Consider the following 25,684-nt stretch of genomic DNA (forward strand, 5'->3'; position numbering starts at 1 on the left):
CTCCCCTTCCATTGCCCCACCGTGGGATGCCTGACACTGTGTGCCCTGGAGTCACTGGGAGTCTGAAGGCTCCACGTTAAGTGAGCAGAAGCTGGTAAATACACCGTCTCACCTGACGTCTGTCAGCAAGCGTCAAGTCCAGGTGCCCAGGTTGGTCTGAGGTTCAGAGCCCTTGGCAGCGTCCAGCTCCGACCATCAGCCAGGTTTCGCTGGTGCCTGCTGCTGTGAGGGGTGGGGGCTGTGGTCTTAGGTCGTCAGGAGGAGCTGCGGTGCTGGTCGCACTACCACCGATGCACCAGGGCCAGCCTCAGCTGCGGCCTACAGAGAAGCCAAGTATGGCCGAAGCCAAGACCAGAATTCCATATCCTCATCCCTGTAGCATTCTCTCTGCATTTGAGATTTTTTTGTTTCTCAGCAACCTGCAGTGCAGGTTAAATCTACCCTTTTAACAAGGCCCAAGCCCATCACTCTTATTGTTTTAAAAAGAATTTCCTGGCCTTGAGGCTAAAATTAACTTGCCCTTTGAGAGTTTCCTATTTTGTCTGTTCCACCGCTCCTAGTGGTGAACCACCCTCAAGCCCCCTCCTCCTTGGTAGGAGTACTCAGGAGGGCTAAGGCCTAAGCCAAGGAGCATTTCTGTTTGCCCTCCTTGTCTTCTAACTCTCCACCAATCCGGATAAAACTGCCCTCCGGAGGCAGGTGTGCCCAGTGTCTTGCTGATGACCAGAGATCCTCTGCCCTGAACTCAGCATTTCCCAAGGGCTTCTCTGTGACGCGTTGGCCAGTCTGTGACAGGAGGCACCAGGTTGTCTAGCATCTTCTGAGGATGAGCAAGCCCAGACTTGATTAGAAGTCTGCGGAGTTTTCAGCCCAGTGTGGAGGGGTGACTGCATGCTATGGGGTGAAAGGTTTTAAGTTGAGAAGTTGTCCGCTTGCATGAACTTTTATTGAGCAGCTACTATGTGTAGGCCTCACATACTGTTCAGCAGCCAGGAACTTCCTAAGCGTCACTGTTGTCTATGGAAAAGTAGGGACTATGGAGTCAAAACACTGTTTGAATATGGTTTGGGGGAAGAATGGAGACCCACCAGCTGAAGGCTTTAATACATTTTAAGAGGACATGGTAGGCCATGAATCCAAATGAAGACCATGACAATTTTGGCTCCATAAGCTTCTCCGCCCTAGGGTGGCTTGGTTTCAAATGAAGGCTGTCTGTCAGTCACAAGGTCAGGAGAAAGAATGTGGATGGGTCGTCAAAAAGGGGGCTTGAAGTTGGAAAGGAATTTCGAGATCATTGAGGAAAACCTCCTCGGGAAGCAAAAGTTACCGAGGTTAAGGGACAGGCTGGAGGTGACACAGCTCCTCTGGGGCACAGCGGGACTCGAATCCAGGCTTCCTGATTTCCCATCCTTTGTCTTCCTGACAGAGCATGTGGACATCTGTGAATGAACCGCAGTAACACAGAGTTACCCTGGGATGGCAAACACACATGCCCGTCCAGCTCTGCCTCTGCATGGACTTTTTAAAAAAATTTAAAACAGCAGCTTCTATAAATATTTATTGTTTTTCCTATGTTTATGGATCTGCAGTGAGGCTAAAACCTAGGATTCTGTGGTCAGTCAAGAAAAGACAGATCTGCTCTCATGGAGTCTGGGCACTGAGTAACACATACAGGGTGGGCCAAAGTAGGTTTACGTTTGTGAGGATGTGAAGCACAGAGTTTATTCTTGTGTTATTATTTATTCATTAGTGTATCGTTTTCTGTACAAACAGCTGTAACCCACTGTTACCCCGCCCCGGACAGAAGAATAGGGAGGATGGAGATAAGGAGCCAACACCTGGACATTTAAGGCTGTTGGCTAAAGGGAGGCAAACTTAGAAAAGGTCTTACGGATAGGCAGGCTCCTGATGTTTGCAGTTCATGCGGTCGAAGCATTCCCCTGCTCGCTTTTTTTTAACTTGGGGCATCTTTGGGGGACAGAGAGAAGGAAGACTGTGAGCAAAGCAGTAGCTGTGAGGTTCAGCCGGGTGGGGGCAGGGAGAGGTAAAGCTTTTTCTTAAAGAGAAAGCTGGAGGTTGCTGGCTCTGAAGCACTGAGAGAGGAGGAGCTAGGGACACAGGAGCAATAGACGAGACCTTACCTGGCAGAGGAGTACAGGTGTGGTGCCGGCTCACCTTTAAAACTGTACGGAGATAAGCCTGTGTCCACTGCCCTGAGAGTTGCCAGACTTCCGGGCTTCATGTCATTTGTCTCTGGGATCAGAAGGGTAAGTGTTTAGGCTGTGGGCTGGTGTCCCTGATCATCTCTTTCTGAGAGGACAGCGAGAGTGGTGTCCTTCCCAAGGTGGCTCAGCACTGGGTTCAACGGCAGGACAGAGATGTGCGCTTTCCTGGGTGCCCGGGGGACCCATCGCCACTAGCCAGCCTGGCTGCTACCCTTTTCTTCATGTCCACTTGTCAACCACCTCTGGTCCTGAAGCTGCCCTGGGCCTCCATGACCCAGTACGTTTTCCTATTCTCTGTCCTCTGTCTTTACTTGGTCCTTTCTGGTTGTTTTTCCGAACTGATCCTCTTAATTGTAGGCAACTTTATGGGCTCCTTTTTGATCCTTTCTCTTTCAACTTCCATTTTCCTCGACTCGGTCCTTAACTGGGTCCTTCATGCCACCGGTGTCTAACTCTGTCTACCCTCTCCTGTTGGCCCCTAACGCGCAGGCACCGTGGGGACGCCTCCACCACGGTCCTCTGCCATCACTACACCCTCGTTTAATGCCCAACCTCACCACTTTCTCATTATAGAAGCAAGCAATTGGAGCATTATCTTGGATTCACCCCTTCATTTCCTCATCTACCAATCATGAAGTCTCAGTGGTTTTCCCTTTGAAACATACCTTCTCTTTCTGGTTTGCTCTTGACCTCTGCCCTCATGACTCTAATGTGAGCCTCTCCTCGTCCCTGGCCCCCCACTCAGCACTGGCGCTCCAGTAGGACCAGTGAAGCATTCTCATGGGGCAGAACTTAAGGGGTGCCCCAAAATTCAGTAATCGAGCTAAATGGTATCTTAATGCAGTATTTTTTTAAATTAAAATTCATGCAAAATTATTATTACAAAATAATAAGTTTGGATTAGTAGCGCTGGTGCCCCTTTTTGGCCTCCCTCTCCAGTGTGGCTCTATTGGGCACCGCCCCTGCCTGTGTCAGCCCCCGCACCTTCCCGCCCAGTCCATTAGTTGAGCTTCTTAGAACAAACTGATTCTCTCTGTCACTGCCTGTAATACAACCTCTAGTGCCTACTCCTGAAGCCAAACTCTTGCCTGGTATGCATGGCCCTCAACGCTGTGGTCTTCCCTGTCCCTCCAGCTTTCGTCCGTCCCAGTCACTGGCACTCAGAGCATCCTCACTGCCCCCAGAGCCCAGCTTTCCTCTCTGTGTCGCGGCCAAACAGCACAGTCTTCATCTCTGTCTTACCTCCCTGAGTCTTTCTAATTCTTCCTTACACAGTTGTTGGGTGTGATCCTGTTCACTGTTAGGTATGTCCTCATCTTCTCTCACTCTCCAGGCCTTCCCCAAATGTTTCGGGCTCGACAGGACTCAACCTTCCAGTTACTACCTTAATCCGCTTCCTCCAGGGAAGTCTCACCTGCCTCTGTACCCCGCCCCCTACACATCAGCTCTGAACCCGCCACAGCCCCTCCGTGTAATTTCCTGTTTAATTGTCTGCATGCTTCTAAGGATAAAGTTCACTTCTTGCTCATGTTGTATTCTTAGCGTCTAACATAGTACTTGGCATGACCGGAATCGGTCCGTGAAAGCACACTGCCGTAATTCATCTGCTGGCTACCGTGCGGCGGCAGCTGCCCTTCTTCAGCCGTCGCTGCTGGAGCCACACAAACTCCACGTTGCACAGATAGGAGAAAAGAGCCTGAAATCAAGTAGACCCAGGTTAGAATTCTATCTCCATGATGCTATTGGCTGTGTGGCCTTTGGAAGTGTAATTTCATCTTAAAGGCTCAGGTTGTTCATCCCTAAAATGGAGATAAGAAGTACCAATCTTGCATGGGGAGGATTAAATGCGACCATTTCTGCACAATGCTCAGCACATCATTTAGCATAACGTGGATGTGGGATGTGCATTGGCTTCTCTTAGAGTCCCCTGTGGGGTGAATGAGGACCTGTCAGATGGTTTTCTCCAAACTGTGGCCGAGACTGGGAGTCATGAAGTCATCTCCAGGTGCAGCCAGGAAAGGAAGGTACCCAGGAAGAGCCTGGGACTAGTTTTGGGTGGGGCCTCTTTAAAGCAATGAGGTGGGGGCTGTGTTGCCCAGATTTTCTGTTGCCAAGGTGAGAACTTGCTTCTTTCTCCTCAACTGAGACAGTTTCATAATGAATTGGCACTGGCTATGCGGTTCTCTTGTGTACATATGTCATTTTCATGCTCTGTGAAATAGGTATTAGTATTAGGTCAGTTTGTGAAATGTCTTATGAACTGGCAGGTGTGTAAGTGACAGAGGTGCTTCCAGGAGCATCAGCAAGCAAAGATGTTTGTGGTTTGTGGTAGGTTTGGTGCATTATCTCCTCGCTCTTAAAAAATAGGGTCCTCTGGAGCCACTGAGGATGGCTAGAAACAAAGTATGCCTTAAAAATAGAGGTATACTATTTATAAACTAAACTCCATTTATAAAACTCCATTTATGAAATAATAAATGGACTATCACTGACAACAGCCTGGTTGGGGAAGGATAGACTGTGAAAAATGCCAGCTATGTGAACTCAGGCTGGTGATGCGCAGGGTTGTTAGTCAAAGACGGAGTTGACTCACCACACAGCCACACTGTCATTGCCCACATCTGCAATGCGGCTGTTTTCTCCCTAATGCACTACCTCCTGCTGCCTTCCCTCATTCCCCTGCACACTGATCCAGCTCATCTCCCTTCAGTGCCTCTGTACACACTACACCTTGCCTCCAGTGGTCTTCCCTTGGCAGGGAAAGCCTTAAGTTCTGAACCTGAATTTAAGTTTCCAGGTTGCCACCATCCTAACAGGGCCTGTGACAAGCCACCCACTGGCAATCTACCCAGGTCCTACTTGCACAATACTACCTACGGCCACCTTACCAAGATCTGGTTTATGTAAGCCAGGCGCATGCTGTCCCCACAGGAGACAGGGCCAGGCAACTCAGAGTCTTCTTTTATATCATTTAAAATGAAAATTCCTCCTTCAAAACCATATTCCTACAGCTCTGATACTTGATGAGTTTTGAGAAAGACTCTAAAGAATTATAAGAAGATGAGGATAGATAGATGTCAAGAGCACACAGCGAGTCTAGAAAATGCATTTCAAATTGATTTGTTGCAAAGTATTGTTGGATTTTTACTATTCTTGGGGATTCAAAAGAAAACCTTAATATTGCTTTGGGAATTTACAATAGTAAAAATACAATGTCAGCGGGAATAGTTTTAAGACAGCATTAAGGAAATGGGTTTAATAGAGTATTCTTATTGACAGTTTCCCTAAATCTCTTGGTCCCCAAAATAAACGGCCAGCAGAATTGTCATTGCTTCTTTTACATTCTGTGGTTCTCACCTGAGCCTCTTAGTAACAGAAGGCCAAGCAGCCTCTGATACACAATAACTTAAAATAACTCCATTCGGTCTCGACGGTGTTATTATTTACCTTCTCAGCACCTTTAGCTCAGTTGGCAGATGAAGAAGTTGGAGGGTCTGAGGGCTAGCAAGCTACTCTTTAGGGACGAGACTACCACCAGAGGAATTATATTGATTAATTAGCACCTTCACGTCACTAAATTTAATCCCATCCCATTCTAGCAGAGTTTGGTTTTCTTTTTTAAAAATTAATATTTTATTGTTTATCCTATTAGACTCACCTCAGTTTCCCCTCTTCATCCCCCTTCACCCAGTCCACCTCCCACTTCCATAGTCATTCTCCACACTGTTGTCCTTGTTCATGGATCCTTCAGATATGCTCTTTCACCTTCTTTTAATCAGTCCCCCCCCCGCCTCCCTGGTTTTCTTCCTTGGAGTTTTATGGAGGAGAAGAAACCATAAGGGAAGAAAGAATAAAAAAGAGAAAGAAGGTGGAGGATGGGCCAGTGTAGATTAGACTCTTAGTGTTAAAAAGTCTTCTCTCCCTGAATCTGCTGCTTCTTCTTTTGTGTCTTAATTTTTAACCCTTTTGCCCAATCTCAGGAATGTTAGTGGTCTTTTGGATTAAAGGAATATCTGCATTGGCCTTGGGCTGGTAGCTAGGTTGGTTATAGCATTGTCCTGATACACCAAGTTTGTGGGTTTGATCCCCAGTCAGGGTACACACAAGAATCAGCCAACGAATGCATGAATAAGTGGTAGAAGAGACTGATGTCTCCCTGTCTCTCTCTCTCTTTCTCTCTCTCTTTCCCCGTCTTGTCCCTAAAATCAAGCAATAAAAAAAATTGAAAAAGAATACCTTATATTAGGCTTCTCACACACCATTTACTACATGCATTTCATATAATACATAATTTCATTACATAAATGGCACATTTTATTTTGCTTTATGTTTGATTTTCTTAAAGAGTGCTGGGTGGATAATATATTTTATGGATTTCATAAAGCTGATAAGGGAGAGGTACAAGTTGCCAAATGTTAAAAAAATGGAAAATTTCTGTCTAACGATCAATATTATTAAAAGCTATGTACACTGATTAACTGAAAAATGAGTGATTTTTATTATGATCCACTTGTTTTGTTTTTCCTTGACATTTATCACCTCTTGGTTCTATGATATTGGGATAAGTCTTGTAAGAATATCCTTTCAGGATGCTTTTACAGAGTAAGAAAACATAAAAAATCAAGAGCCAGGATTGTTTAAATTTAAAACGACCTATATTCTGCCACGCTGTTAAGTATGGGTATCTATTGTTTGGTGGTGGGGCGGAGGGTGATCAATAGCTGGTTCTGTTCTATTGCCATCTGTGGATGATTCCTACTCACGTGTGGTTGGGAGATACAAAGTCATTGTCCATCAGGGCTAAACTAGAGATTTTCCTCTTAATACATTTCTTTCCCCTCCTTGGTTGCAGAGGCAGGGAGCTATCAACTCCTATGAAGATCCTCAAATGGCCTGTGGTTTCCAGTCCAGTTATCATCCGCAGAGAGCTTGCTACCCCTTCTGGGAAGAGATAGCCACCCAGGAAGTACCGACTGGTCTGGAACACTGTGGCTCAGGTAGGACCCCAAACAGAGGCTGGGGTTGAAGGACAGTGGAAATCTGAGGAGGGCTGCGTCTTCTGAAATAACAGCTGTCTGTCTTACGTGGGTCCAGATGCTATTGTTCTGTTTTGGAAAGCCCCGGGTCTTCTCAATAATTTGAGCTCATTTATTCTCCAGTGACAGGAAAACTACACTCTAGGAATGAATCCCGGTAAGGGGCGGTGACTTCAAGTCTTCATTTTGTAAACAGCCTGTCTCCTGTGCATTTCCTGCAACTTGCCCATTTTTGTTAGCCTGGCTGTTGACAGAGGGCCTAGCAGTTCTGCAGCCATAAAGTACAAACTCGATAAACAGCCTTCCTACAGAATGTCCTTTCTTTCATTTATCTTCTCTTTCCATCATTCCCCACCTCTCGGCTCCTGCGCAGCTACATCTGGCTGCTTCTTCCTCCACTGCTTCCTGTCTCCCCAACCCTCTTCACAGGGGCTCCTGCCTCCTCTCAGCATTCCCGGTGCCCCTGGCTCGCTGGTCACGGTGCTGCCCTCTGGCGAACGGGAGACACACTCCTCCAGGGAATTGGAATGGAGAAAAGTTCCAAGCCCCTACCCCAATTCTCTTTTGCGAGACTCACAGTATTCCTCACACAGTAAACATTAGCCTTTGTTTACCTGCAACTGTTGGGGCGTTTATTTTAAAATGCAAAATGTAAAGCTTGAATTTGAGGATTCTGAAACAATTGATTCAGAAATTAAGGTCAGTTTCTCATGAGAGCAGGTTATGATAATAGATCCAAACATCAAAAAATCTGGTGAAGATCTGTTTTTTGTTTCTCAGAATAAATTCTTAGCCTAAGAAAATTCATTACTTTCTTACTTATTCAAAATATGTAATTGTGAGGAATTACATAGAGGGAAAGCCATCGGAAATGAATTAATGTGCAATTTTTTTGTTCAGTGTCTTTTTACCCCACAAATCTGTATGGTAAACTACTTGGATAAGAGTGGAGATAAAAAATGAATGTTTGCTTTGTTGCCCGTGACTCAGCTTGCACCAGGAATACACACACAGGCAGAGAGCAAGATGTTGTAACGCTTGCTGGGGCTGGAAGGCTTGGGAGCTGCTTGTCAGTCACCTGGTTCTTCTCCAGGGCGGAATGGAACCAATGCCTGTGTCCTGTGGCTTCTTGACTCAGTGGGCCTTGATCTTTGAGGTGTCCTTCGGTATCACCTTGGGTTTGAGACGTGATAAAGTTAGTACTGTAACTTTCCACTTGGTACCTCAGTTCCTCAAGGATAAATACAAATGTCTCAGCTGCCTACCCACTTCGAGAGGATGGATACGGGGAGGGTGTTATACCTGATCACAGGCTAGACTTCAGGACTTAAAATTTCAAGACATGAAAGAAGGGATCCTTTGCAATTTTAAACAAAATAAAATTTTATTTGTATAAAATGAAGATTAAACAGGTTGTTTTTATTTTAGTATAACTCTTTCTTTAACATTTTAAAAAATTATTGATGAGAGAGAGAGAAGTAGAGAAACATCAATTTGTTGTTTCACTTATCTATCATTTATTGTTTGATTCTTGCATGTGCCCCAACTGGGGATTGAACTCTCAACCTTGGCATTTGGGGATGATGCTCTAACTAAGTGAACTGTCTGGCCAGGGCATAGTATAACTCTTGCATCCTATTAATACCAGTAGATTTAAGTCTTGTGTCTACCAGTTCGAGAGAGATTCAAGTTATCTTGCCTGCATACTTTCAGTTCAGGATGGTACTTCTCTTGCTCCAGGTCACATCTTACTAATAGAGGAGTTCATCTCCACTTTTGCCATAGCCCCCAAATCAGAAGGTTTCTTCATAGCAAAAAGATATGGTTCTCTGCTTTCTTAGCTGAGAAGTACATAAATTCTCAAGTAAAGATGACTTCTCATGCCCCCTTGCTAAGGTTCTCAAAGGTAAAAGAATTTTCATTTCAGGGACAACAAAACAGTGTTTGTGGAGAACCTCTCCAAATAAAGCTGCTTTAACAAGTAAAGACATAGAGCAAAGTATAATATAGTTTTCTGTGTTATACACTGGGTAAGCCTGGCACTGGCAAGCCGTTCCCAAGCCTTCCTTCAACCCCCACCAAGTGTTACAGCATTTTGTTCTCTGCCCTTGTGTGTATTCCTGGTGAACGATGAGTCACAGACAACGAAGCAAACATTTATTTTGTATCTCCACTATTATAAAAGCAGTTTATAATACAGTTTTAGCATGCAGTTTACCATACAGTTTAACAGGGTAAAGAGACATTGAACTTTTCCCCCGAAATCTACTCTATTGTCGCAAGAAGAAGGCAGCTGGGGCCACGCAGGCTGGTGGCTTGTGTGTAGGACGGGGAGATGGGGCACGTAACAACCAAGTCCTCAGATGATCTAGGTTGCCCTCAACTGTAGCTCAGAAATGCTTGTAGGCCTTCGTGGGCGAAGTGGTGCCCCAGTGGTGAATGTGAGAGCCGTGGTTCCCTCTGTCTTGGGCTTCTCCGATGGAAATATTTGGCAAAACCCCTGAGCTTTTCCAGCCCCTCCTTCGCCTTTTACACTGTCCAGATGAAGGAGTTGCAATGATTATTTCTGGGCCAGGGTCCAGCCCTCCTCAGTGATGGGTGTCCTTTGGAAAGAGATCGTGGGGTTGGAGGGGAGAGGATGAAGCCATGGACCAACCAATGATTTCTCCAGCTGCAGCACATTTCCTTGGAGTTCTGTTAAAAAGAAAGAGGGAAAAAAATACTCTGCATATTTTTCATCTTCTTTTATCCTATTTATAACTTCAGTTTTCTTCCCGTCCTCCTTCTCATGGCCACTGTCCACCCCCACGCCGTCTCAGATTTTGTGCTTTCAGAAGGGATGAATGAACTTGTTTTTTTCCAAGTATTACACATCTGTCAGTGACTGGAATACCCAGCAGGAGGGGCCATCGAGGAAGGATTAGGCCTCTTCCTCTGAATGTGGCTCCTATTCACAAAGAGATAGAGGCTGAGGAGGGCAGGAGCAAGGAAGAGAATAAAGCTGAGAGAGAACATGAGTGGGGGAGAGCTTTTGCAGGCGAGTGGGAGAGAATACGCAGTAACCAAGCTGAGTCAAGAGCCAGACAGACTCGATTGTAAAAGGGATGTTGAAGAAGAAAGAAAAGATGTGTAGAAATGGACAGAAAATAAAGGTGGGTGTCAGTAGGGAGTTGGAGATTACTGAGAGGAGAAAATGAAAAATGAATGGGTAGCCAGAAAAAGACAAGGCAAAAAGGGGAGGGGAGGATGACATGAAAGAGAAAAATAGATGAATCTGAGGACATTAACTATACAGCTAAAAAGGGAAGCCACATTTGCATGCAATTGCCTGTGCAGCTGTACATTGCTTCGTGACAATCTTGTAGTCATCATTTTCTTTCATTTCTACCTCCTCCTGTCTGCCTTCCCCCAGCCCCTCCTCCCTATCAGCCTGGAGCCATTAGCGCTAGCCAATGAGGACGGAGAGCTGGTGTTCTGCATGAATGAATGGGCCCTTTCTGTCTTAGCTTCTCGTCATCCCTCTGTTGGGGAGCCTTGTGAATCAATGGATCCCCTTACACAAGACAGGGCTGAAACGTCTGTTACTGTTTATAGTCAGACTGGAGAGGGGCCCACTGACCCTGCCTCCTCGCCCTCTGTTCCCTTCCTCTATTCTGTCCCCCAGACTCGGCCCTTTCTCTCAATTATCACAGCAAGATCCATTTAAAAAATTGTATGTTGCTGATTACGCTATTACAATTGTCCCAAGTTTTTCCCTTTTGCCCCGTTCCACCTGGTACCACCCTTTGCTCCAGCAATCCCTCCGCCCTTGGTTCATGTCCATGGGTTATACATGTAAGTTCTTTGGCCTCTCCATTTCCTATACTATTCTTAACATCTCCCTGCCTATTTTGTATGTACTATTTATGCTTCGTAGTCCCTGACCCCTTTCCCCAATTCTCCCCCTTCCTCCTCCCAACTGATAGCCCTCCAAATGGTTTCTGTATCTAAGATTCAGTTCCTGTTCTGGTTGTTTGCTTAGTTTGTTTTTTTAGATTCAGTTGTTGATAGTTGTGAGTTTGTTGCCATGTTAATGTTCACAGTTTTGATCTTCTTTTTTTAAAATAAGTCCCTTTAACATTTCATGTAATAATAGTTTGGTAGTGATGAACTCCTTTAGCTTTACTTTGTCTGGGAAGCACTTTAACTGACCTTCCATTGTGAAGGATAGTTTTGCTGGATAGAGTAATCTAGGTTGTAGACCCCACTTTTCATCACCTTGAATATCTTGCTGAGTCCTTTCTTGCATGCAGAGGTTTTCTTTGAGAAATCAGCTGACAGTCTTATGGGAAATCCTTTGTAGGTAATTCTCTGCTTTCTCTTGCTGCTTTTAAGGTTCTCTGCTTTTATTTTTTTTAATTTAATTTATTTATATTTAGACAGAGGGGAAGGGAAGAAGAAAGAAAGAAAGAAAAACATCTCTCCCTTTCATGTGTGGTTGCCTCTCATGTGTCCCCCACTGGGGACCTGGCCCACAACCTAGGCATGTGCCCTGACTCAGAACTGAATCAGTGACCCTTTGCTTCACAGCCAATTGAGCCACACTAGCCAGGACTAACGTTTGGCGTTTTAATTATGATGTGTTTCTGTGTGGTCCTCTGTGGGACCAGCTTGTTTGGGAACCTCTGTGCTTCCTGGCCTTGTATGTCTATTTCTTCGGCCAAATCAGGAAAGTTTTCTTGTATTATTTTTTTCAAATATGTTTTCAATTTCTTGCTTTTCCTCTCTTATTCTGGTATCCCTGTGATTTGGATGTTGGTACATTTGCAAATGTCCCAAAAGGTCCTTGTACTATCTTCATTTTTTTTGAATCCTTTTTTCTACTTGCTGTTCTGGTTGAATGCTTACTTCCTCCTTATGTTCCAAAGCATTGATCTGAGTCCTAGCTTCCTCCCCTCCACTGTTGGTTCCCTGTAGATTTTTCTTTATTTCACATCATGCACCCTTCATTTCTTCCTTTATGTTGTTGCTGTACTCAGTGAGTTCTTTGAGCATCCTGATCACCAGTGCTTCAAATTCCACACCTGATAGACTGGCTATCTCTCTTTCATGTAGTTCTTTTTTCTGGGTTTTGTTCTGTTCTTTCATTTGGTCCATAATTCTCTGTCTCCTCAATTTGGCAGCTTCCCTGTGTTTGTTTCTGTTTAATAGGTAGAGCTGCTTTGACTCCCTGTCTTAGTAGCATGGCCTCTTGTTGAAAAGGCACCTGCAAATTGTGTGGGGTAGAAGCTTAGGTGATTGCCAGGCAGGACAATCTGCTTTACTGACTCGTAGCTCTGTGTGGCGGGAGGGCTTGGAGAGGGGACAGTGCCCCTGCCTGACTTCCAGAGGTTTGCCCAGCCTTCTCCCTGTTTCCAGCCACTTCACCCGTTCCCGTATGTGATTGGCGCTCTTCCAGCTGTTGCCCTGGTGGTGCATCCCAAAATGGGCGGATTTTTGTACATTCGAAGTCCATACGGGCCCTTTAAATGGAGTTTCCTGAAGATCCAGAAGTTTCTTCGGCTGCCTCAACTCCCACTGGTTTTTACAGCCAATTGTTACGGGGACTTATCTTCCTAATGTTGGAACCCTGGGCTGTGCGGTCTGGCCTGTGGCTGGGATTGCTTGCTCCCAAAGTATCTCTCCCAATTTTTATCCACCACACCTGAGTGTGGGACAGCCCTTTCTGCTGCCGCTGCCACTGCCTCTCTGCTGGTCTCAGTGACTCTACCCTCCTACTCATCTGGATGGATGTGGCTTCTTTAAATCCTTGGTTGTCGGATTTCCATACAGCTCAATTTTTTTCACGGTTCTGAGTGTTATTTGTTTTGAGATCTAGTTGTCATTCTTTCTGGAGTCACGCAGGGAGGCTAAGTGTTTCTACTTATGCCTCCATTTTGATTGGAAATCAGCAAGATCCATTTTTTAAGTCGGTATCTTACTCCTTGTCTCTAAGAATTCACTAACATTTCACAGCCATCAAGTATTATGACTAATTCCCATCCACAGCCCTCTTGAAAGGGTGGAGTAGATGGCAAGCCATTTTTAGATGGAGGCAGAGCTCAGAATGGTGCTCAGACCCAGCTGGATTCATTCAATGCCTGTTTTCTACTGGGAACTAGAAAGCTGACATGAGAGACTCAACTGAGCACTCAGGCCACAGCACCGCAGTCTGTGCCATCAACTGTTAGATGTCCATATTTGATTTTTTAAAAAGAGATTTTATTTGTTTTTAGAGAGAAGAGGAGGGAAGGAGAGAAAGGAAAAGATACATCAAGGTGAGAGAGATACATTAATCGGTAACCTCTCGCATCCGCAACCCAGGCACGTGCCCTGACCAGGAATTGAACCAGCGATCTTTCACTTTGCAGGATGATGCCCAACCAATCAAGCCTCGCAAGTCAGGGTATTCATATTTGATTTTAACCAGATAGTTGTGATGATCACGAATGACAATAGCGTGTATCAGAAAATAAGATGCCTACTTAGCACCCTTCTCGAGTGATACACTGTCAAATGATTTTTTGCTTCAGGGACGGATTTGTTTTGAATCAGCCAAAGTTACGGATATCATGTTGTGACTAAAATTTAGTTTGACAAAGTACAATAGCTGCTTTGAGCTGGACAGCGGTCTGTAGCTATAGGCCATAGCAAAACCTCAGGGAACACCTAGTGTTTTGTTACCACGGTCCTTGATTTGAGAAATAAGATGATACTTTTTTTCATTCTTGCATAATGCAACTTGATATATTTTTGGTCATTGAACACAGCAAAAACCTCATCTACCCTCATTCACATCCTACCCTCCATTTTATGATTCTTCATGAGAAAAGAAGTATGTATTGTGTAAGGGTAAAGGATTCAGACTCTGGAAACAGGTGGCTTGAGTCTTTTTCCAGTTTATTTAAAATTACAATTCACATGAAATATTATATTTCTTTCAGGTGTACAACACAGTGATAAAACATTTATCTAACTTACACACTGATCACCTCTGTAAATGCACCACCCATCTGACATCACACGCAGTTATTTAACGCCACTGAGTGTGTTTCCTATGCTGTACTTTGCATCCTGTGGCGTTTTTATAACTGGCAATTTGTACTTCTTGCGCATCAGCTTGCCCCAAGTGTGTGACCTTGGGCAACTCACTGAATCTCTGTAACTCAGTTTCCTCATCTAAGCCAGAGGTTCTTGGAGTGTGGCGGCATTGCCTGGAGGGCTTGTTAAACCACAGGTCGTGGGGGTTCTATTCCTGGGCTTTCTGATTCGGTGAGTCTAGGCCACCCTAGAATTTGCATTTCTCACCAGTCCTCAGGTGCCGCTGCTGCTGCTGGTTCAGAGACCATATTTTGAGAACTGCTAAGTTAGTATGTGTAACGCCTAAAGCAGCGCTGTCACTTAGCGGGCGTGATATGAATGTTTGCTGCTATAACGCATTGTCCTGAAGTGCCTGAGAAAATGCAGGTGTCCGGGTGTTGAGTCAGAAAGTGACCCACCCGTGATTGGCTGAACACTTGCGGTGGCCGGTGGCAGGTACCGGAAACTGAGCAGGTACATGCAGACAAAGGAAGAGATTCCTTGTTTCTGGGCAACTTTTATTCAAGTGTGAATGTGGCGGCACATTGACATGACAGGAGAAATGGTTTCTGCATGAAATATTACACTTATTCATGAGATAAAATTTGGCAGCATAAGTATGTGACTTTGGATTTACTATTTAGAATTTCTAAGATAGATTTACTAGTAAAATGGTAGAACTTAAGAATGTGTTTCCCAAATAAACTTTGGAAGTTCAAGTGGGAGATATATTGAGAGTCCGAGTTCATGGTCTCTCCTGGGGCTTTCTCAGACGGCCGGGCGGCTGCGAGAGATCAAACCTGGGCCAGTGTTTGGAAAAGGCTATCGACAACCAGGTGGGAAGTTTCAGCGGGAAGAACAGATGCCTCCCATTTGGCTTTTAAGTGTTGAGAGCAGTGAGCGAGTGCCAGGGAGACTTGCTAAATGGAGATCCACCTTGCTCCGAAGTGTTTATTCTCATAGCAGGTTCGTTCTTTCAACTGACTGACCGTCTCAGAAGGCCCTGTGGTTTTAAAAAACGGTGTTTTAAACTCTATCAGCTGCACATGTCTGTCCGTTCTCCACTCAGGGAGTATTTCACTTTGCAAGAGGACCTGCTTCAGCTTCCTTGCTTCTTCAGAGCAGTTCTGATCCTGTTTGTTTGAGCGTTTCTGGGACGACATCACGTGGGCTGTCTCAGGAAAAATTGTGATCCACTGAGGATCTGGCTTTAGATAGTGTGGGTGGGAAGGAGAGAGCTGTAACCCTGTAACGCTTTCACAGGAGAGGACGGTTGGGGCCGAGCTGCCCGCACAACCCACCACCAGGGGACAGCTGGGAGGGAAGGTTAAAGGGACACCCCTCGCCCACCAGCACCCCATCTGAGGGTGGGAAGGAAGATGTCAAGGCAGAAATACTGGAGGAGAGAGTCAGATCCGCCTTTGCTTAAGTAGTATATTAGGAAGAGAATCCACACTCGAAAAACCATCCTGCCTACTTGCTCTACTGTTTTGTTCTAATGCGGTTTCCACGAATGCCCGAGTCCTGTTCTTTGTAAGTGAAGGACGTTTCTCTGGCCAGGGGCTGGGTGTGCCCCTATTTGCCAATAGCACTTTGACCCATCCTTTCTATTTCCACCCTGGCTCCCCTGGTAGCTTTCCATCCTGCGCTGTTTCATACTCATACTCACACTATGAGAACTTTTGATACACGTTTCTGAGTGTCAGCTCGGAGGTACTGAGTGCAAGCAGTGTTTAGGGTAGAAAGAGCAGTAACTCATCTGGGACCTTGTTCCTGCCCTTTGAACAGGATTCTTATTTCTTCAAGTTCCTGGCCTTGCAGCAGGTGATTAATAAATGCTACCTTTCTCCTTCTTCTTTTCGACGTGACTTGAGTGCGAGGTGACTTTAAGTAAGCCGAAGAAACCAGAAGTGCTGCCCTTACCTGAGCAGTGTTAAAGGCCCACTGCCATCCTGCCCAAGTCTAATTTTCGGGCACCTGCCATCTCGACTCTTCTCTGTGCCTCCTTTCACCAGGGAGAGGAGAAGGGAGTCTAATGAGGACCAGCGAACGCAGCCTTAGGGACCAGGGACCTGTGTCCCTGCAGAGGAGGGAAGGTAGGCTAGGCCTTCACAAAGGCGCCATTCCCCTCTGCAGATCCTGGGGAAGGATGATAACCTACAGGGCCATGCTGAGACCGTGGTCAGCTGAGAAGTTACAATTCAAATGCAAGCATTTTGTTGGCTGTTTTCTGATTTGTTGCTTCTCGAAAATCCTAGGAAGTAACAGCATTGCACTGGAAATCCCAGGGGGCTGGGGAGAAAGAAGTTCTCTTAAAACTTTTTCAAACCACAAATATTTGGGCTGAGTTGGGAAAAGGTCCCTGGGGCACCGAGTTCCTATTTGACTCAAGCAGTTTGACCCCTCTTCTGGAAGTCCTAGAGCAGGGGCTGGGGACATGGACCAGTGCCTGGCGTCAGCCCCCGCTTGGCTTCGGCGCTGTGAATGGAAATCTGGGGGTGGGGGAGTGATGCGGGGGCTGGATGGAGTCCCGCGGGAGGAGGGCTGTGAGGGCGCGCAGAATGGGGGTGGATGCGCAGAGACAGCCTGTTTTTGTCGGTGTCTGGCCGTGGAGAGACTCCGTACTCTCTCCAGATGTGCGCTGTGTTTATAGCTGCTGAAGCCGGGGACCCAACTGCCTCGTTACTAAGTTTCCTTCTTGCGCAGCAGCCGGGGGTCTGAGCCGGGACGCAGCTGGAAGAGGCTCTCGGGGGAGGGGCTGGGGGAGGCGTCTGTCCCTCCCCACGGCTCCGCGTCTCTAACCCCTACCCCGCCCTCCTCTGCTGTAAGCCTCCCAAAATACACGAGCACACAAAAAGAAAAACACCAGCAGATTTTTTATTTCAGAGAGTAAACACTTGGGCCGCGGGGGTCTGGAGGTTATGGGAAAAGAGGAAACCATCAGGCTAATCAGGCAGGCACACACTTCCCCTGCTGAAATAAAGCAGAAATCTTGGTGCACAGGGCGGGAGGGTTAACCCCGGCGTTGCCAGCACTGTGCGCCCAGAGCTGGGGCGGCCCAGGACCAAGGCTTTACACCCAGAATCCAGGCAGCTGGAGAGGAGAGAGACCCGCATGGGCCAGGACTGAATGCCTTCCCCTAAGTCTGTGCCAGCACGTCTCTTTCCAGCTAGGCTTTAGAAAGAGACGGTTGGAACACAAGAGATTCTGGACTTAGATTTGGTTTTGCAAGAGGTCAGGCATAGTTCTAGATGGTGGGGAGATAGAGAGGTAGGTAGGGGAGCTACGGCTGCCCAGAGTGTCGGTGTGGATTGCTAGTGTGCAGAAATGAGCAAGAGAGTTAGGCGGGGCTGGTCTGGTCCAACGGTTAGTCCTACTGCCTACCAGCCCTGTGGTCATGGCCAAATCACTGATGCCTTCTGAGCCTCAGTTTCCTCTTGTAGAATAGTGGCTACCTCCCAAAATTATGGCGAGGAGGGAAAACTCTCATTGAAGCTGGAAATGCACAAAAGCATGGCTCTCAATTAATGATTTCATTTTAAATTGATTTTCCTTCCTTCCTTCCTTCCTTCCTTCCTTCCTTCCTTCCTTCCTTCCTTCCTTCCTTCCTTCCTTCCTTCCTTCCTTCCTCCCTCCCTCCCTCCCTCCCTCCCTCCCTCCCTCCCTCCCTCCTTACCTTCCTTTTTTCCTTTCCATGTTAAATGCCTTCAGTTTCCATCCTCACGCATTCGCTCCCTGGCTGCCTATCTTGAGAGCATAAATATTTCACGGGCCAGAGGTCACAGGTCGAACACGAGACCTAATTGCACTGAGAGAGAAATGACCTTTCTGCTGATCTATAGGGCAACCTTTGGCTCTTTCCAAGGCCGCCGGTGAGAGTGGGCCATCAGCGGTCAGTCCAGCCCTTGCCCCCATGCGATGATCCGGTCTGCTGACCACCCCTCCCTCACCATCACTATTTTTCCAAATAGGGCTCTGCTTTGTGTACTCCATTCCCGAACGTGCCAGGGAGATTCACTCACAACCTTCAAAGAAATGTCTGACTCTTTTGGACTTGCTTGCTGGATAAGAAAGAACACAGACTTTTGGACCCTCTGTTCACTCTTTCAGGTGTCATTACAAAATAAAATAAACACAAAAAGCCACCCATTCCTGAGGTTATTTATTTTAACCGTCTTCTGTACCTGTGCAGACTGGGTGGAGCAGTGTTCGAGGAGCAGACGCCGGTGATTAACTGTTCAAGAACAAGGGTCTCCTTGCCTCCGTGGTTGTCACGTGAACTCTCGTGTGCTTCACCTTTTTTAAAAAACATCAATCCTGACAACTTTCTGCCCGGTTTTAGACCTGCAGATTCTCATAGAGCCAGGGGTGCTTGACCCAGATGAGTTTAGAAATGTGCGATACCTCTAAAATTGTGTGCAAAACTTTTTCTTTTCTCTTTTTTAAAAATAAAAAAAAAACAGGGGAAGGGAAAAGAGAGGGAGAAAACGATTCCCCCCTCATCAATCTCACCAGCCAGGTGTTTATTTATTTATTTTTTAGAGAGAGAAGAAGGGAAGGAGAAAGAGTGGGAGAGAAACATCCATGTGTGGTTGCCTCTCCTGTGTCCCCTACTGGGGACCTGGCCTGCAATCCAGGCATGTGCCCGGTGACCCTTTGCTTCACAAGTCCGTGCTCAATCCACTGAGCTACACCAGCCAGGGAGAGACCTTTTCTAACCATCCGTAGCTTTCCTCTGATTCTAACAGTGATCTGAGACTCCCCCCAAAAGTTAAGAGCTACTGCTCCAAGCAACGGGAAGGTATCTTTGTATCCGCTGCGGCACTTGGCATATTGTACTTGGAGAGGACACCAAGCATATTCTGTTGAACTGGATTGAATTCACTGGTTTGACCGTCCTTCCTATCAATCCCTTCTCACCACTTCGGGTCTTCCCAGAAAGTATATTTAGACCTGGAAGCTGTTTCCATCCCATTGTCTCAGAGACATTGGGCATTGGAGCCTTGCCTCAAGTCTAGCCACATCTCTCTATTTTCCTTTGTCCACATCTGCTTTTATTTTGTGTTCCTTAGAATGATCTCTCCAAACACCCATGAGGGTCATAGACCGTGGCCTCTCTGCTCTGAGGCGGAGGTGGGGACAGGGCAGGACACCAAAGGAGAGCCCAATGTGCTCTGCTGCTCATAGGCTTTCTGGGGAGGGAAAGGTGTTTCTCAGCATCTCTGTGTTGCACCTGGGGGAAAATGGGTGGCGCAAACAGTGCCTCCACTGGGGGCAGGAATGCAGAGCTAACGCCCCTCCAAGTACGGCTGCAGGAACAGCAAGGTGACAGCAAGCCTCTGGCGCCCCGCTCTCCCAGCCAGCGCCTCTGACTCCGGGCCATCCTTCAGAGGCGTGGCCCTCATGCCTGACCTTTGGCTTTTCTTGGAACCATTGTTTGTTGTATTTGCTGCCACCAACTAACTTAGGCAAGAGGAGACCATTTCCAGAGGTCTCAAATCTAGTGAGAGAGTGTCTCCAAGCCCGTGGCAGCACCGGGACCTCTTAGCATCTCCTTCTTTGGTCAGTCCGATGGACATTCTTAACAGGGCTGAGCGCTTGCATCATTTTGAAGGCTCATAGGTGGAATGTGGGGTTTTAGCATAGAACAAGCTGACATGACTGTGGGCTATTCTTGGAGGGTTCAGTAAAAATTGGAAATCAAAAGTTGTTGTTCAGCCTCAATGATATCTGAAATATCCCAGCAGTTCATCCGTGCTTTGTGCTTTGAGAAATCTGAGTTTGAAGTTCCTGAATGACAAAGCCAACCTACCATGATGCTAAGTTTGTTTGGAATGTTTTTTAAACATGGTTTCGGTCCTTCCAAATTTCCAGTTAGATAGCTTAGCTGTGCTTATCTCTCTTTCTAGCTTGTCTCTACTGATCAATAAAAAAGAGAAAACTATAAAGTAAAAATAGTTCACATCTTTTTCTTCTTCAGTTTTAAAATAATCTTAATGTAGAAGACCTAAGAGAAGGCCTTTCCTTCTAGAACGACTTAAGGTAGAGGAGTTGCCCTTCATTGAATATCTTCCGTAGGCCAAGGGTCCCACGCCTGTGATCTTTCTTTCTCACAATATTCTTACGAGAGCAATACCATTCCCTTCTCAGAAATGAGACGAACAAGTTCAGAGAGGTACAGTTACTTCTCCAAAGAAGTCTAACTGTAATTCTAGGAGGTGGGAGAGCCTCATTCAAACTGGGATCTTACCCCACGGCCCGTGTCCTAACCATTGCACAAACATTACCTGCTGCCCTACAGCTTTTTAAATCAAAGTCTTTCTGTTGCCGCATCCTCTGTGGCTAATGTCTACCCTCCAGGGGAAGAGAATATAAGCCAGCTTGGCTGTCCCACAAACCAGAAAGCCATGGGACTCTCACCCAGATGGATGGAACAGGAAAAAGGACCCCCTGCAGCCTGGCTTCTCTGGGGCTTCTCTCTGGTTTCTTCTGGCCCAGCGCTGCTTACTGACCTTCTCCTGTAGGCTGCACAGGAGAAGGAGGTTGCCTGCTTTGCTGGGCACTCGCCTCTGCTCTGTCCCCTCAGTGGTGCGCCCCCTCTGCCCTGTCACTCCTCCTCCAGAGGCTTTGTGAGGGCAGTCGCTGAGCAAGAGGAAACCCTTCCTGGAAAGTTTCTGAAAGGTTATACGCTCGAAGCTCTCTGCAGTGTACCCAGCACGTGCTGAGGTTTACACAGACTCCTCAGACCTCTGAATAGGGAGACTAATTGTGGGGAAGCGGCTTTTCAGCACACAGGATGGGCTGTTCTCGGCGGGTTTTACTATCAAAAGGCTTTTAAAAGTGCAGTGCAGCCATTGTTGAATCTTCCACAATGAATTAAATACCATTTCTCTCCTCACAGCTGTTCCCTGTGAGGGAGCGTGGAGTGCTATTTTTCTTTTCCTGGCGGAGGACGTCTGCTGTATAAACCTAAGCACTGGGGTAATGAGATTATTTGTGTGCGGATTCTTTAGGAAAAGCGTTTCTTTATTTTGAACTCACATGTGATGTGGTGCTGCTGGTCTGGAGACTGGAGCCAGGAGAGGGAGGATCGTGGAAGAGGATGTAATGGAAATGTGTCTGAGCAGACCAGCAGGGTGAGGGTGAGGGGCAAGGCCCCATTTCAGGGCATTGGTCCCCAGGTCCCCAGGTCCCCAGGTCCCCAGGTCCCCAGGCCACTGGCATCTCTCAGCCCCAACCGGCTGGACTGCAGAGGAGGGAAATTCCATATATTTTTTTAGTAAACAATTAATCACTTTCCCTTCTGCCCTTTCAAAATTCCTTCCTGATCTTGCAAGTTTTTAATGGAATTGAAGGAACACTTGTTTTGCTCTCTACCTATTTTTATACAGAAGAGCTTTTAAAAACTTTCAGTTGTAAAATATAGAAAAGGAGCCCTCTTAGGACATTCGGGGCAGTTTCCAGAATTAGGACGTATTTGGCCTTGCCGGTGCTGTACACTAAGTACTGTTCCAAGGGTCCACTCATCTTCCCTGCTTCCATTGCTCTTCCTCCGCAAGTTTTTCATTGACTTTCACAGACATCAAGCTTCAGGTAAGCAGTGATCGGAATGAAGTGTCAAATCAATTAAGATTATATAACTAGTGCACAGTTAACTCTTATTAAAGTATCTCCAGCGAGTTACCAGCTGCTCTTTTGATCCATTGGAGACGATGGAGAAGATGGAATAAATGAGCAAAAAAGGGATTTAGATTAGTGATGGTGACACTTATCTCTGAAATCCAGTGTTAAAGGAGTTTGCGATTTACCTTTCCCCCCCAAATAAACTTGCAAGATATTTCAGAAGACATTTAAGTCATTTAATTTTATTATCCTTCTATCACATAAGACAAAAATTTCAAAAATTTTAAAGGGAACTTCAAAGGAATGTTTTAGGAAATTCCTTTGTCCACTTGGAAAGAGCAGGTCAGAACTGAAAAGTAAGCTATTGCTTCGGGGACCCTCTGCTGCTTCTGCTTCAGTGAATAAGGCGGAAGGAGCCTTGGGCTGGGCACACTGATGGGAGAACTGGGCCAATCAGGTTTGGGGGATAAGGATGGAGAGTTCGAATCATAATTCTGCACCTTTCCCATGGCTCTTGATCACTGTCTCTTTTCGCTTCATGAATTCCCCAATGTTTGGCAGAGTGGGAAAGTGGAAATTAGTCATCTTCCCATCTGTGAGCAGAGTCAAGGGTCTGCCTGAAAGGCAAGAGAAAATCCCTGCTGTTTTGGTTGCTTTAAAACACACCATCTCTCTCCCGTTTCTGGCCATGTAGTACTACTTAGCCATGTGCATAGGTGCCATGTTTTGATGATTTTTGTAGTCATTATAAAAAATATGTCTCTTTAAAGACAATTTGCATATTAAAGAATAGTTGCAGGAAAGCAGTTCAGTCTCCTCATTTACTGGTTAGCACGCTGAGGTCCCTTCTATGGACGGTTTTCTGTAAATAGTTCACCTGGATATCACACAGACATTTTGAAGTTACACCTGAGCTCATCCCCATCTTTCCTTCCCTGTAACCTAATCTTTACCCTCCAGTCTGTCTTGGTGAATGACATTGTCATCTACCAATCATCAGGCTGGGAAACTGCAAGTTATTATTCATTCCCTCCGTTATGCCTTAACCCTTATAGGGGTTTTTGTTTGAAAGTCGAAGGAATCTGGCTCAACTAGTTTAAAAGGGAGTTTAGTGACTTACAGAACTGAGAAGTCCAGTGGCAGTGCTGGCCTGGGGAATTCTGGGAAATCAGATAATCTCGTCAAGTCTCTCTTTTCCGGACACTCCCTTGTCTGTCTGTCTGTCTTTCTCTCTCTCACCCTCTTTCCCTCTCTCCCTCTTTCCTGTCTTTTCTTTAGTTAGAAAGTGAGGTCAGAGGGGTCCATTACTGGAGGAGGAGAGAAAAACTCTAAGGAGATTAAAGCAGCAGAAGACCACTGTATCCTTGTGTTTGGTTGATCCCAAGTCTTGTCAACTTTACCTTTTAAATATCTCTGGAATTGACCCCATGCGTTCTCTCACCATGGTCAATGCCTTAGCTCAGGTTCTAATCATGTCCCCCAATACCAGTGAGAACTGTAGAGATGTTTGCACTGGGTTGCCATTGCTCTCGTCTTCCCTGTTAGTCCATGTGCATTTCGAGGGCAGGACTTTTGCCTTGTACCTAGCAGAATGCCTGAATCGTCACAGGCACTCACACACAAAGCAGGGTTATTAAATTCATCCCTCCAGATGATTCTGATAACTATGGAGGAGTTTTAAATAAGTTAAGAAATTACTAAAATTAAAAACGACAATAACAGCAGCAAAACCTCTCAAATCCTTCAGAGCAAGATTCAAAATTGGTCCAAAAGGCTCTTTGTGTTCTATTTTCTCTCCCTCTGAGGCCAAAGGACTTTACTGTTTATTTCTGTGTTCCCAGTGTGTAGCCAACACTGTGCACAGAGCAGAGGACATGATAAATCTGTACACTGATTGTCCAAGTTTGTCGTAGCTACTGGAGGATTGATATCCTGGTCGGTAATCGAATCAGAGGTAGTTCAAGATTTTCAACTAGTTTTCGATTTTGGTTACATCGGAGCACTTTTAACCCTGTGTCCATCAATGAACACATTTATTGAGCCCTTATTCTGCATGGTATGGGGTCACAATGTAGTTGTCACACTGGTCCTCAGAGAACATCAGCATAACCTCAAGAGACCGGAGACAAACACAACCGCACTGTGTGGTCAGAAGAGCCCGAGAGGGTGGGAGTGGGAAGGAGAGACCCACGCCGTGTGGTGTCCCCCGTGGCCTCTTTCCAAACTGTGTGAGAGTGAAGGTGGACGGAGTCTGCCTTGCGTGGCACTCACTTGTCCAAACTTGGTTGGTAGAATGAGAACAGAGTTTGATTTGAACAGGGGCTATTTTACTGCTGTTTAGAATGTGGTCACTCTTGCTCTGCTTTATGTATCCTTGGTGAGTGTTATTCTTTCCTTATGGACCCTGTGTTGATTTTCACCTCCCTGACCTCAACCTGGCCCCTTCTGGGCCTTCCTGCCTGCCTCTCTGAGATGAGTGGGGACTCCGCTTATGCCTCGCGACCTGAATGAAATGTACCATTCCCTAAGTTGCTGCTGCTCACTTCATTAGCCTTCCTAATGTTTACAAAGCCAGGAGATAATATTTTTAGGTTCCATTTGGAGTTTCCTGGGCAGCTTCTCTCTAAGCCACTTAGGAAGTTTAGAAAAGAAGGTCATGGAAATGTTAGACGTTTTTCCACTGAACTTTGGTTAAGCAAATGGTCTTGAGATGATGTTCGTAGACTCCACGGGTTGGGCTTGACTGGCTGATAGGAAATTCTTTCTTTCTCTCTTATTCGTCTTGCCTTCACCTCTGAAAAGCAGAGTTTTTTTTAAACAACTTTACTGAGATAGGCTTTACTGAAATATAATTCACATACTATACAATTCACCCACTTAAAGTACACAATTTAAGGGGCTTAAATATATCCACAGTATTTCATTGTCACAATTTAATTCTAGAACATTTGTCCCCCCTGAAAGAAATCCCACACCCATTAGCAATCAGTTCCATTCTCTCTCCTCTTTCCCACCCCGATGCCCTAGTGACCACTGGTTGAAATTTTGTCCTTATAAATCTGCTCATTCTGGATTTCTCTGACAGGCAGAGTCAAACATTAAGTAGCCTTGTGTGACAGACTTCTCTCACTGTTTTGAAGGTTCATCCATTGTGTAGTATTTCTCAGTACTTCATTCCTTCTTATCACCAAATCGTATTCCATTAAGTGGATGTGCCCCACTTTATCCATCATTTGATAACGGTGGGTTGTTTCAGTTTGTGTCTATTATACATAATGCTGTTACGAGCATTCATGTGTAGTTTTTGTGTGAGCACACGTTTTCATTTCTCTTATAGAAGTGGAGTTGTTGGGTCACATGATAACTCTATGCTTAACTACTTGTGGAAGTGGCTGCACCATTTTCAATCCGCACCAGCAGTGCAGGGCGGGGGGGGGGGGGGCTGAGCTTCTCCACATCCCGCGATACTTGTCATTGTTTGGCTTTTTGCTAGCTCCTATAGTGAATGTGGAGTGGTATCCCATTGTGGTGTTGATTTACATCTCCTTAATGATGCGGAGCATTTTTCATATGCTTATTGGCCATTTGTACATCTTCCTTGGGGAAATGTCTATTGAAATCCTGGCCCATTCTTAAATTGAATTATCTCTTCTACTGAGCTGTAAGAGTTCTTTCCTTAGTCTGAATGTAAGTTCCTTGTCA

At 45.9% G+C, this 25,684-nt stretch overlaps 1 protein-coding gene across 3 annotated transcripts in view; it reads left to right on the forward strand.

The window, feature by feature from the left end:
* ETS1 (ETS proto-oncogene 1, transcription factor) overlaps window positions 1-25,684 on the forward strand; it is a 126,872-nt gene that overhangs the window by 23,426 nt on the left and 77,762 nt on the right. For all 3 annotated transcript variants that reach the window (XM_037134241.2, XM_037134238.2, XM_037134239.2), the window contains exon 3: window positions 7,078-7,222. In XM_037134241.2, the coding sequence (XP_036990136.2) occupies window positions 7,078-7,222 (145 nt within the window). The remainder of the gene's footprint in view (window positions 1-7,077; window positions 7,223-25,684) is intronic.

The sequence above is a fragment of the Artibeus jamaicensis genome, unplaced genomic scaffold (genome assembly GCF_021234435.1).
Source record: "Artibeus jamaicensis isolate MK-2021 breed Jamaican fruit bat unplaced genomic scaffold, CSHL_Jam_final scaffold_660, whole genome shotgun sequence".
Classification (NCBI taxonomy): domain Eukaryota; kingdom Metazoa; phylum Chordata; class Mammalia; order Chiroptera; family Phyllostomidae; genus Artibeus; species Artibeus jamaicensis.